The sequence below is a fragment of the Mus musculus genome, chromosome 1, assembly GCF_000001635.26.
Source record: "Mus musculus strain C57BL/6J chromosome 1, GRCm38.p6 C57BL/6J".
NCBI classification, from domain to species: Eukaryota; Metazoa; Chordata; class Mammalia; order Rodentia; family Muridae; genus Mus; species Mus musculus.
Window position 1 is genome coordinate 158,243,991 of NC_000067.6, and position 13,419 is coordinate 158,257,409.

A 13,419-nucleotide genomic window follows, 5' to 3' on the forward strand; every position below is an offset into this window, starting at 1 on the left:
CAGTTTGAACTAGAACTAGACAGCCTATAATAATCCCAGCACGCTGGATTTCTACCCTTAAAACTTTTGGGGAAGAAGTGACTCAGGCCAGCTACCTACCTCAGATTTTTGTTGTTGTGGTCACTGTTGTAATTGGAAGATGCTAGAATAATTAAATATGACATCACATTCTTCTATATATAACAATGAGCATACAAGACTCTTGGGCAGATGGGGCTATCTTATCAGTACTTCCCATTTTGTTTTCTACCAACAAACATGTATCAAAGCTACGGAATGAGCTATTTAGTATTTCTGTGGTTATTTGCTCTGAATAAAAATGGGTTTGCCGTACTTACACATTGTAAGTGAACATGAAGCATGTAGAAAGAGAAATGGTTCTCTATGTAATATGCTACAAATTGACCTCCCACTGCTGTGAAGGGTGACTGACCTGAGACGTATGCTTTTGTCTAGTATGTGTAGGTTGTCGAAGTGAGGAATGGAGGGGGCCAATATCATATTTGTATCTTTGTCAATCTCCTTAAAGAGTGAGCCCAGACCATAAGACCTGTAACACAGGAGAGCCTCCTGATGTCCACAGGAGCACTGGCAACACTGTGCCCCTCTTGGTGGCTTTCACCACTAAAAATGCAGCTTCTTTGTGAGCAAGAACTTTCCAATCCTCTGATGTGATAAAGGGATATTCTGGTGCCAGGGCCCTTGCTGACTCTCTAAGAGAGTTCTGTTCCATTTTCATTTAATGTTTTCCTACCCTCCTTCCCTCTGTGTGTCACACACACACAAACACATACACAAACACACATACACAAACATACACACACTTGGGCATGCACATACATACATACATACATGCACACACATATGTGCATATACATATACATATACATATATATATATACATATATATGAACACACACTCCCATGCGAGCGTACACACAAACACACACACACACACACACACACACACACAAACACACTTGGGTACATACATACACATATTCATATATATATATTCACATACGTACATGTACATACATACATACACATACTCCCATGCACATACATATGCACACACACATACATACGTGAACATACACTCTCCTGTATATACATACACACACACACACACACAAGGACCCACCACACACAAGAACACCCACTCTCATATGGCACTGTGCATCCTCTTACCAGACAACAACAATAATAAACATTTAGGTGAGCCAAGGAACTATGTTTCTTTTTCATCTTTCCACTAAAAAGGGTCTTCAAAATGTGTTAAACCAAGTAAAACTTTACTCATAGGTTCATGTGACTGAAGTAGGTTGACAAGAAAAACAATCACAAAATAAATATTTTTTGTTTTGTTGTTTTTTTTTTTAAAAAAAGAACATTTCCATATATGTTGTCTCTCTAACTTGACAAAACTGCTTCCTTGAACAGACAGGTGCTGTGGGAAGAGGGCTCCGGATGAACTGTGAGGGGCTCTTGGAACAAGTCAAAACTCTGAAACTGGGGAGGCCAAGGAAGTGAGGGAGCTGGCAGGAGGAAGAAGTGGGCGGGCGATTGAGCAAGGAGGCTGTGGCCTGCCCTTAGCGTGGGCTCCTCTGCCTAGCACTGCACACACTTCCTAAGGACACCAAGAGCGGTAGACCCAAGGCCTCCAGGGTGCAGGGAGGCCTCCAGGGCGCAGGGAGGCGCTGTACAAAAAGTAAGAAGCAGTGCTGGGAGTCACGGAACAACAACATTTTAAGAAATCTGGTTAAAAAGAATACAAAAGTGACTCCACAGAGGGGAGGTCCCCACCCCTCCCACTTCTGTCCCCTCTTGCTATCCTCCGTGACAAGAATCACTTTGAAGCATTTTTCTTCAGTCAGTTCTTTCCTGATTTAGCCCGCTTTGATCTCTCCCTTAGCTCTTCTTCAACTGCATTCATTTTAGAGAGCACCGACTTTACAGATTCGAGGCTGCTGGGCTGTGGCCTCCCTGTGAGTGTGTGTGGTAGGGCGTTGTACGCACGTGTGCACATGTGCAGTGGCTGTTTCATTGTCTTTCGCCTGCTTCAGTCCAAGCCTTGAGCTCCCATCTCCCAGGTGCTAAAGGTCTCTTGGAAGCACTCTGTTGGCACTGAGGTGAGGGCTTGGATTATCTTTGCACCCTGAATGTGTGGTTCAGCTCTCTGACCAGCACTGGGGTAGTTCCCCCCATTAGCTACAGAGTTTGCCCGTCTCATACTCCACAGGATTTGGCAGCTTGGAATTAAAAGCTCTCAGGGAGGACTGGATCCTGCCCACCTCATTGTTGGCCAGCTTGAGCCTATGCCGGAGCAAGCAAGAGAAAAGGTCGAGCCGGACTTTGCCAGGGGGAGAGAGTTGGTTCACCCGGTCTCTAAGCTCAATGAGTTGTAAGAGTGCAGAGTCCTGGGAACCTTGAGTATACGGGTAGTCCAGCTGGAGAATTAAATCTCGGATAGCATCCGGGTCAAAGGGCAGGCTGTAGCCAAAGACCTGCAAGGTGTTGATTTTCATGTAGCCCAAATTCTTGGAGGGATCAGTCATCTCCAGGGGCTCATAGTAGATTGTCTCGTTGGAGCTGTCATCCAGGGACTTGATTCGGCTCCGTAGGTAAACATGGACTGTCTCAAAAAAAGTCTTCCACCTGTTCCCCAAAGTAATAGTCCAGTTTTGGCACTGGGCAGCTGCGTCTACATTAGTCCTTTCCCAGTCTGGGAAGTTGCCCTCATTAACAGGCATGAACCAGCTCTCTGAGTGGCTGCCCCCAAAGGGGTTCACGTAGATGGCCATGACCGGTTCCAGGGTGCTGTTCTTAGTGAGGCAGATCTGCAAGGACAAGGCCAACATCACATGCACCAGCCCGGGCTTGTACTTGTTGCTCTTCAAGGTCAGGAGCATCCGCTTCCTCCAGGAAGGATCAAACCAGCTGCCCAGGCGCATGTCATTGCTGATAAAGATGGAGTGTACCTCAATGCGGCTATCTCGCTTCTGCAGCAGGTACTTCAGCTCAAGGTCCTGCAGGTCTGTCTCCAGCCCAAGGAAGTTCTCCAGGGACTCAGCTACCTCTGGCCGACACAGTCCCTGGGCTAGCACATAACCAGGGTTACAACTCCCACAGCGCGTGGAATTGTCTGAAGCACAGTGAGCACATGCAGGCCCTTCCCCCAAGGCACATGGGATGGGGCCCTGGCAGGAAGATTGGTCATAGGGGCAGGTGCAGCTGTGGCTCTGTTCCAGGAACGTCCCAGGGAAGGTGCTTTCTCCACAGTAGAGAAGGGACTGGATTCGGTTCCACCAGAAAGACAAGGATCTTGAAAGGATAAAATAAAGAAGCAAGAGTCAGAGGAAGATGCATACCACACGACTGTCTTCCCCAAGAGTGCTCACCACTGTCCTCCCCAGGAGTGCTCACCACTGTCCTCCCCAAGAGTGCTCACCACTGTCCTCCCCAAGAGTGCTCACCACTGTCCTCCCTAACAGTGCTTACCACTGACCTCCCCAGGAGTGCTCACCACTGACCTCCCCAGGAGTGCTCACCACTGTCCTCCCCAGGAGTGCTCACCACTGTCCTCCCCAGGAGTGCTCACCACTGTCCTCCCCAAGAGTGCTCACCACTGTCCTCCCCAAGAGTGCTCACCACTGACCTCCCCAGGAGTGCTCACCACTGTCCTCCCCAGGAGTGCTCACCACTGTCCTCCCCAAGAGTGCTCACCACTGTCCTCCCCAGGAGTGCTCACCACTGTCCTCCCCAAGAGTGCTCACCACTGTCCTCCCCAGGAGTGCTCACCACTGTCCTCCCTTACAGTGCATATCTTGTCCTCCGTAAGAGTGTTGGGGCAGTGACTAATAGGTAGGGTATGAGGGAGAGGTTGAGGAAAAGAACAAAGCCACAAGACCTCTAAGTGATGGAGACCCTATTGCTCTACTTTGGACCAACTGAGTTAAGTCTGGAGCTCTGCATGGTGGATCAGCCATAAATATTTGTCATTAAATGTGTCCTGCAAGCCCAATTTCATTCAGGTCATCTTGTCATCCCCCTTTTTCAAAACTGGAGGCTTTTCAATGTCATGTATCAAATCTAGCTTCTTAGGTTTCCCTATAGCATGGCTCTTCAGACATTTCATACTCCTGCCAAGTTCATGCCCACCTTAAAGTCTTTCCTAAATAGGCTGTTCCCAGAGTCTCTACCAAAGGACAACTCCAGTCAATGTCTCATCACTATGTTCTTGTTTAATCCACGGCAACTGTCTGCATATAAAACTACTACTGGTTTATTGGGCACTTTATTTATAGCTGGCTTCTTGGAAGTACAGTGAGGACAGGGACCCTGTGAGGTCTACTAACACACTCTCAGAGAGCAAGCTTGTGTCCTGGACATGATGGGCATTTAGAAATTAGTTGCTGAAAGAAATATTAGCCATCTCAATAACCCCTGCTGGCCTGACTTATGGATAACACTGCTACCTCCCTCCTTTCCGGTGGCATAGTTAGAACGGCATGTGAGAGGAGCTATACTTGCCAGAGTATATCCTCCCCTGCACATCGCAGGGATGCCTATCTGTTCTTGCACAAGCTGTCCAAGACTCCCTTCTCTTAGGAAGCTTTTCTCTCCAGCCTTTGCCTCTTCAGAACTTTCCTTTTTAATGCTTTTGCTACTTTTTTTTTAAAAATTATGTCCTTGTGTCTGCCCCCATTAATTTCACTCAGGGTTTTTAAATTTTTTATGTATTTACATGTTTGCTAAATCTTTCCTTGTCAATGGTGTCCTCTGTAGCTAAATAGCAGGGCATGGACTAGATGAGTAATACATTTTTAATGAACACACATATGAATGAGTAAATAAATAAATGGATCCTATCATAGACTACTCCCAGCCTATGGGAAGAGCCTGAGTCTCAGCTTCCTTCCCTCCCATGACTCAGGCAAGTGTGAGTCACTTGTTTGAAACAATCTAACATGTCTACTCTCATCATCTGCACTTGATATGTGAGCTTGAACTCAACTCTTTCCTCACTAGAAGACTTGGAAAAAAACAAGTGAGAGTTGGGGTTATTAGACTAGTATTCAAATCGACTACAGTTTATACACAAGGGACACAAGGCTCCTTTAACTTCATACACAACTGAGGATTGGAAGTGACAAATAGGGGAGCCGAGTCTGCAGGTCCAGAATGACTGAATGGGTCACCACATTCTGTTCTTCCATGTTGACCACAGCATCTTTCCTGGCCTCAGCAGCTAAAGCCAGGAGTTGCTGGGCGCAGGCTCCAAGCCTGCGTGCTCACCTCTCCTTGGGCAGGCGGAAGCGAGGCTGCCGATGACAGCGCTTGCAGAGATTGAAGAGGCGGCGGACGATCCGGTGCATCTTCTTTAACAGGACTTTCAAGCTGGCTCCCAGCTGCTGATAACGGTGCTGGAGGTTAGAGTCCATGGTCCAGTACTGGGAGATGGCTGTGGAGTTCAGGAACCGGTCACTGGGGAGCCTCTTCAGCAGGGTCTGGAATTCTTCTGTGGGCAAAAGGAAAGGGTCTGAGCAGAGCGAAGCTATGTAGTCCTGGGAACACAGATTGTTCGTTCCTCAGTCCCAGAGGCCCCTCAGAGCCACTGCATAAGAAAGTGGGCTCATTCACATCCACTAAGTTTTAAAATTACATATGGCTTTATTAAAAATTAATTAGCATACCATGAAATATAGCTTTAGGATGCTATTTTTTAAATTTGTTCATTTTTATTCAGATGTTTATTCATATGTTTACTCATTTATTCAAATGTGCATTCATATGTTCTGTGTCTTTGCTACATGTGTGCAGTGACTCACAGAGACCATAAGGAGGGGTTAGGTCTCCTGAAGCAGTAATTACAGGTGGTTGTAAACAACCCAACATGGTTGCAAGCAACCAGTCTCAAGTCACCTGAAAGAGCCTTTCATGCTCTTAACTACTGAGCCATCTCTCCAGCCCCAGCTTCAGAGGTTATTAATCCAGTAAGTCTTTGATTTTCAAAACAGGTCTCTTGTCACTCTTCCAATGGCTAGAAATCCTAGTTTTAGTGATAGCCTTGGGATGTATCTATTTTTCTTTTATTCCTCCAGATAACTCACCCATGTAACTATCTCTTCTCTTATATAATATATCCCCGATTACAATGCTCCTCCCCACTTCTCCCAGTTCATCCGTCCTCCTCTCCCCTCCCCCTTTCTGTCTCTCTTAGACCAAGTCTCTCTAGTGAAAAAGGTAAACAGGCTCAATGATAGGCAAATATTGGCACAGAGAGGTACTGTACCCAGCTAAGAAATCTTAGAAACATTTGGTCCCTGAGCCTTCCCCTCCACAGCCTGCTCTCTGATTCTCTAAGATCCTCTGGCTCTCTCAGGCTCATGATCACATAGGCACTCTTCGCTGAAGCTAGTAGAGAAGAGACTTGATTTCTGCCTCCAGCCTCTCAGTATAAGGCCTTCTGAGATTCCTCGGCACAGTGTGCTCTCTGAACTCATGCTCAGGGCTCACTTCTTTGCTTTGCTTGGGACCTGCCAGCACCTGACCCACATGGTAGAGGTCATTTATTCCCCTCTAGTTCCTCACAGTGGTGAAAGCTGAAGGGTTGTAAAACAGAGCCTACTACTCCTAGCTCAAAGCATGGGCCAGGGTCTCGAACTTGACTTATTTTTTTTTTTTAATAGCTTCTGGTACTGACCTCCTGCTGTCACTCTGTTTTAAAGATGAGGATGTCCTAGCACTGAAGAGCTCTGTGGTTAAGCCAAAGCTGGACAGCTGGTCAGTAATAGGACAGGAAGCAAATCTAACCTTGCAGACTCCAGGTCTTAAGCTGACACTGATAATTAGTTACAGCAGCAACAAGCAACAGGTGGTTTCCACTGGGTACCAACTAGAACCATTCTATATATACACCTCATATATTCAGCAACTATTTATCGTGTGCAAGCATTGTGCTAGACACCATGAAATCAGTAGCCAGCAGAACTGACAAAACCTATACTTTCAATGATATTTATCTTAGTTTATTAAGTTATCACACACTTCTAAGTTAGGTACTGTAATTATTTGCATAAAAAAACACACCACTTAAGACCCTTGGTGACCATAATAATCTTTCTTCCCTTAGAAGCTCACCAAAATAGTATGTTGAAATCCAGGTCAGACTCCTCATTTTCTAGCTCTGTACCTCACAGCATCTACTCTTTGTTATGGGAAAATTCCCAGCTAGTAGCCTGCTTACCGGACTCTTCAAACTGCCTGTTGTGAGTGGCCCAGGAGTCTTGGATCTGCAGCAAGCTGTCTTCCATAGCCTGAATGTCAGCATCAGGACAGTTGCATTCCGGGAATGTGGGGCTGCACTTGCACCAGCAGTCATTCTCCCTGCAGACCAGCTCGCCCTCAGAACTGCATGTGATGTAGCTGAGTGCTGCAGCCACGAACCGCTCACGCAGGTGTTCAGGGAGCAGCACCTGCAGGCCTGGGGAAGAGAGGAACGAGGAGTCAGTGAGCAGAACCAGTGTGTGTGTGTGGGGGGGGGGGGGCTGGGTGGGCGGAAGAATGACTCTGTCTTCTCACACCCCAAGGCTGTAGGAATCCAAACGGGTTTTGCTGACTGGGCCTGAGGATGGTCACCCCAGGGTCTGATCTTGCTGAGCTGGTTGGAAGAGAGGGCCTTCCTAGCCCCTGTGACAGGTGGGGGAGGATCTGAATAGGCAGATGAGAAACATCAAAGCCCCAGGCTTAGCCTAACTCTTCACATCAGCCCAATTGAGAGTATGTCTATCCTAAGAACTGACTTTCTGGCTACACATCAGCTCTTCTTGGAGAAAAATAGGAAGATGGTTCAGATAAAATAAGTTTAAAGCCCCTATGGGGTCAAATTTGAGACTTGCTGAGCTTGCTCTGCCTCCACCAGCCATCCTGCTTAGAGTTTCATGAAACTTGGCAGTAGGCATGCTCAGACATTACTAAATGCTAACCATTCTGAGCCTCCCAGTCCAGCCTGGATAACTGAAGATGTTGTTCTGGTTGTGAGATGGGGATAGGCACGACAGGCAAATTGGTAGTAGCTCTCAGCGCCTTCCCACTGTAAAGGGTGCTGCTGTTGTTGTTTTATTTTGTTCCCTCAAAAAAGCTGGGTTCACATTCCTTACATGGCTGATGATGAATTAAAAACCCCTGATCTTCCTGTCTCTCCTCCACTAAGTTCTGGTACCAGTGTTTGTCACCATGTCCAACTTCATATTGATGTTTGTTGTTCTTGTTTTAAATGAGGAAATAAAAGTCAACTGACCACAGTGGCCAACTCAAGTCCCAACACTGCTGTCTGTCACTGCCTGTTTCACAAGGTGACACTGCTTATGTGGGAATGGTTGCCTATCACAGTATGATTTAACTCTTAAGATATGAATACAGGACGGTAGCCTATGCCTCAAGATTCATCTGGCCATTTGGCCTGTATAGGTTGGGATGACTTCCTCTTCAAGCTGGCCTCTACTGGTCTTGGATACAATGTACCAAACTACTCTAAGCTTCAGATTTCTCATAAGAAGTATATCAGTTTACAAGTAGAATATACTCCAGGATGGCTTCAAGCCACAGGTAAGGTGGCTGTTGGATGCTTACAAAGGATGAAGGAAGGGTAGAAATGGCTTATGGATGGATGGAATGTGGGTTACATTTACAGGAAACTCTTTCCGTAGGGATATTGTTAGATCTTGTACCAGAGAAATGCTGAGTAGAAGGACTCCTGAGTATAAGGAGCCCCTTTCCTGAAATGTCGGCTGCCGCTTTATTTTTACATCCTTGACTTTGTCCTTGGCAGGGAATCAAAGAGCTCACAGTGTGTGTCCCAGCCTCAGCAGACCTCACACTACAACTTAAAGTTGTCAACAGCCGTGGAGGTTTTCTGTTCTCACATGAAGTCCGCCTCCTACTTGGAACTGCTATGAAATTTCCCTTTCTGGATTCTGTGCCCACCATGGCACTTGACAGTGCCCCTTCAACACGGATACCCAACCCACATGCTTGCTTTCAACACTTACCCTCCTCACGTAATCTCCCTCCATGTCCCCACGGCCTCCCTCCTCCTCACCAGAACATTTCCCATTGCTATAAAGTTGGTGCCCTGAGCAATGTCTGAAGGAGTGATGGGCTATAAAATTAAACAGCATAAACCATTCCAAATGAACCACCAGGCATTCTGAACCTTGCTCACTGCTAATTTCCAGACACACATCCAACTCTTACAGGGACATAGGAGAAGAGAGATATTAGTTATCTTGGGGTCTCTAAATAAGTCTTTTACTCCCTTTATTGTATGTTTGTTGATTCCTAAAGCAATGTTGGTGGCATCTGGCTCAGACTGCTTGAAATTTGTAATCGTAGATCCTGGGTTGAGGGCTATTGATTTTGTAATGCTGGGATAGTAATATCTTAAACTGAGGCCAATTTAGTTACTTATGAAAAATGAACTTCTCCGACTGAATCAGTTTGCATAGTTCTTCTCTGAAGCACTTGAGGAACAAAGCTGGAATTGGGTATTTCCACTTGTTCCTCAGTCTTTGAACCTACAACAGTGGGCTTTTCTTTTTCTTTCTTTGCTCTATTCTGTCTCCAGTCCAAATGTTCCTGCTCATTTCTTCCAAATCCCACTCCTGGCTTTGAAGTTCTCATGGAGGACCACAGACAGGGAAATGGAAAGCAAGAGCCACTTTCTTGCTGTGATTATAGATCAGTTGTCCCAGAGCCTGTAGATCTCCTCTCTGAGCTAGAGTTAGTGAGACCACAATCACAGGTGTTAAGGCCATTTGTTCCTGAGTGTGACTTTGGTAATAAAAAGCAATCACCAAACTAGTTCTAGGCTTATAAGGTCTTGTGTCTGATCCCTATGGGATAATGTTACAGATTTTGAAAAGGAACACACTGGAAGGGTGTAGATGCCAAGTGGCTGGAGCAATCAGTCACTAGAATGGGGCAGACCCTTACAGGGTTTCCCTCAGAACTGATGGAAAGTTGCTACATGCTGGTCCTAGGATTTGTGGTGATTCTTGGCTTAAGAAGGACTTAACTGAGGCAGGTAAGCATAAACTTAATAATCCAGGACTCTAGTTGTTTAGAGCTATGTAAACACTTCTATTGCAAATACAATTGGCAGCCTAGAGCTTTTACCTGCATGTGCTATATGTGTGCGCGCCCACACAGACACACACAGAGACACACACACACAGACACACACACTACTCCAAACAATGCACCTAGCAACTGTTAGCAACCTAGCACTCCCACCTTCAAGGAACTGCTCATGCACTCTGCTCTGAACAACAGAGTATGCTTTTCTTCCTCTCTATAGCCCATCAAAGTTACATTCTATTCACTTGTACTCCGCTTGCACCCAGGTCTGAAGCAAGGGAATCAATGTGGCCTAGACTGCTTTTGAGCACATAGGCCATAAGATAAAACTGTGTCCCCAAGTGATCTGTTTGGAAGACTCTGTTATACACCACCCTATGCCTATGCATAGTTGGATGTGCATTTGGTTAAACTCACACATTATGGGATAGAACATTAACAGTACAAAATATGGTCATGGGATTTAATCTGTGTATCTAAGTAGAGAGTCATCCTTGCCCCTAATAACCAGTTCCTCCTCCTCTTGGACTCCATAAAAGGAAGGCTGAGGCCGTAATCTGGGCCCTTGAGTACCTTCATTCCTGAAGCCTGCTGTCAATTCTGACAGTTGATTTCTGATCTGTACCACTGATTTGCTTTGAATGAATTTCCTTTGCTCATTTAGCAAATCCATCTGATCCTTATTTCAATACTCTCAAGGGGAGGCCAAGAGCCTGGACACAGCCATCCCAGACCCTGACCCCCGATAACATATACAAATGAGAAAACAAGATCTTTCCTTTCTCAAGGATCTGGAATTCCCACCAGGCCTGAGCCGTGTGAAACCACCCTGCATCTGCTTACCCAGTAACTGCACCTTGTTCTCTGGACTCTGAACCAGGACAGAGCTGACTGAGTCCAGGTTGTCATAGTTGCTGCAGCCCAGTGGACCAGTCCTGGTCTCTGTGACCTAGAGAAGAAGGGACAGGGTATGAACTCAAAAAAACAAGAGGAAGATTTCTCTCTGCTCTTGGCTTCTAGCCATCTACTTGGAGACTCTGTGTCCTGACCCTGACCTAAGGAACTGCATTTGCATCTCATAGGAATCTGAAGTGACTTTGTCTCTTCATCCTGAGTTAGTGAACATCTAATTCTGTGTGGTTGGTGGCACAGTTGCATGTGGTTGAGAGCCTTTTAAAGGGAAGCAAATGTATAGCCAGGAAGTTGAATATGGAGTAAAACTTTCAAGTCGATGTCTCCCCTGTCCCTCATCTAGATGGAAGCAAAGGGACAGACGTGGACCCTGGTAGCCTGTGAGTGAGCTAGTTACATCCACTTGATGTAGTGCTCACATCAGGTTTTAGAGATCCTGAAGATGAAAAGCACTAGAGAAATACAAGTTATGAGTATTATTATTAGCATTAAACATTTAAGTTCCACCTCAGCACCAAGATGTCCTTAGAGAAAATCAGCCATGGGCTTACTACATATTTTAATAAGAATATTAAATATACATAAGCTCTTATAGCCACGTAATATTCCAAACACCGTATTTTAAAATATTATAAAGTTGGCCCATCAGTTTTCCTTGATGTTTAAAGTATAAGATGAAAAATGGGGAGCTTTAAATTCACTGAAATAATTATGTAATAAGAATGATGGGAACTGGAGGCCCTTTCTTCTCGGGAGCTCCCAAGTCTTTGCCAACAATCAATCAACCAATCAAGGAGTATTTATTGAACAGCCCCTGTTCGAGTCCACCCAATTCATCAAACATTCATAGGGTGCCTTTCTGAAGTCCTTCCGAGGGTCTACCTGGTACTGCTGGCCCCCTCTTGTAGCTCCGGGCACCTGTGTTTTGTAGCCGGCACGTGAGCGGCAGTTTTACATCCTTTCCTGAGAGTACTTGATTCGTGCCTGGTTCCCACACTGTAGACTCCACAGACATAAGTTCATATTTATTTTTGCCCGCCGTGATGTCAGTAGCAGCTAGTGAGGTGTCTGGTATAGCCTAAGCAAGCAGTGAGCCTGAGAATGTATGAGTAATGTGTTTTAGTCTTTTCAGGGAGGAAGGCACAATGATATATAAGCTATGAAATGAGTCATTCAAGAAGGGCAGGTAGGATTACAAATGAGTGACAGAAGGAGTTGTGACCAAAGGATGAGTCACACGAAGCATGTCCCTAGGCTGAGGGAAAACAAATAGAGCAGAAAAACAAAACAAAACAAAACAAAAAAAAATAAAACAAACAAAACAAACAAACAAACAAAAACCACCACTGAAGCAAGTCTTAAGATAAGTAGGAGGAAGCTGGTGGTGATGGCACATGCCTTTAATCCCAGCATTGGGGAACTAGAGGCAAGCAGATGGATCTCTGGGCTGGAGGCCAGCCTGGTCTATAGAGAAAGTTCCAGGACAGCTAGGGCTACACAGAGGACTAAAACACTGAACCAACCAACTAAATAAAAATGTGTGTGTGCAGGAAGTAGACAGTAGAGGAGTTATGGTAAATATGTCATAAGGAGAAAATTTTAAAAAGAAAGACATCAGGATCTTCAGCACAGAATCCAAACTACATTAGGTACATGCCTATCTCCCTATGGAACCCAAACTGCAGAAGACATCGCAGAGGGAATCCTGTTTACCTAGGTTTAGAAACTGCATGGAGAATAAAGTTGTCAAGTGGAAGATCGAATGATACCACAGACACTGGGAAAGGAGTCAGAACTGGTCCCTGAGCTTCCATCAGCTGCTCCAGCATCTCACTCTCAGAACCATATCTGAACCCTTCCACTTTTCCCCAAAGAAACCACAATCCAAAGAGCTGAGTGGCTGGCCTGGTGGTATCTGAAAAGCAGAAGAGTCTTCGGGATTGATTGGCTGATTGATTGATTGTTTGATTGATTGACTGATTATAAGGGAGTCTTGCCTGGAACTTATGATATTGCCCAGCTAGTCTTCATACCAGTCCTCTTGCCTCAGCCTCCTAAGTGCAAGGATCACAGGAATAAGCCCTAAATTAAATAAATAAGTCCATAAGTAAATAAATAAATAAGTAAATAAATAAATAATGTTAACATTGGCGCTTTCAGACTGTAGATCTGTGTCATTTCAATTCCTGAGAAAAATAAGGCAAAGGGTTGTATTAACTAAAATGAACTTAGTCCACCTAAAAATGTCATCAAATTCTGGACAATATTCTATACAGGCCAGTCTACCTAATATGCTAATGATCTGCCCTCCTCCAAGGGCTAACACTAGACAAAACAAACGGTAATGACTGGACGTTGGTATTGCTA

The 13,419-nt window shown here is 45.3% G+C and overlaps 1 protein-coding gene across 4 annotated transcripts in view; it reads right to left on the minus strand.

The window, feature by feature from the left end:
* Positions 1-1,274: 1,274 nt before the first annotated feature.
* Brinp2 (bone morphogenic protein/retinoic acid inducible neural-specific 2) overlaps positions 1,275-13,419 on the minus strand; it is a 111,264-nt gene continuing 99,119 nt past the window's right edge. For 3 of the 4 annotated variants that reach the window (XM_006496837.1, XM_006496836.1, XM_011238810.1), the window contains 4 exons: positions 10,984-11,089; positions 7,250-7,486; positions 5,299-5,521; positions 1,275-3,324 (listed from right to left, as the gene is read on the minus strand). In XM_006496837.1, coding sequence (XP_006496900.1) covers positions 2,208-3,324; positions 5,299-5,521; positions 7,250-7,486; positions 10,984-11,089 — 1,683 coding nt within the window. In that variant the 3' untranslated portion in view covers positions 1,275-2,207. The remainder of the gene's footprint in view (positions 3,325-5,298; positions 5,522-7,249; positions 7,487-10,983; positions 11,090-13,419) is intronic. The other variant, NM_207583.2, reaches the window with a different exon arrangement.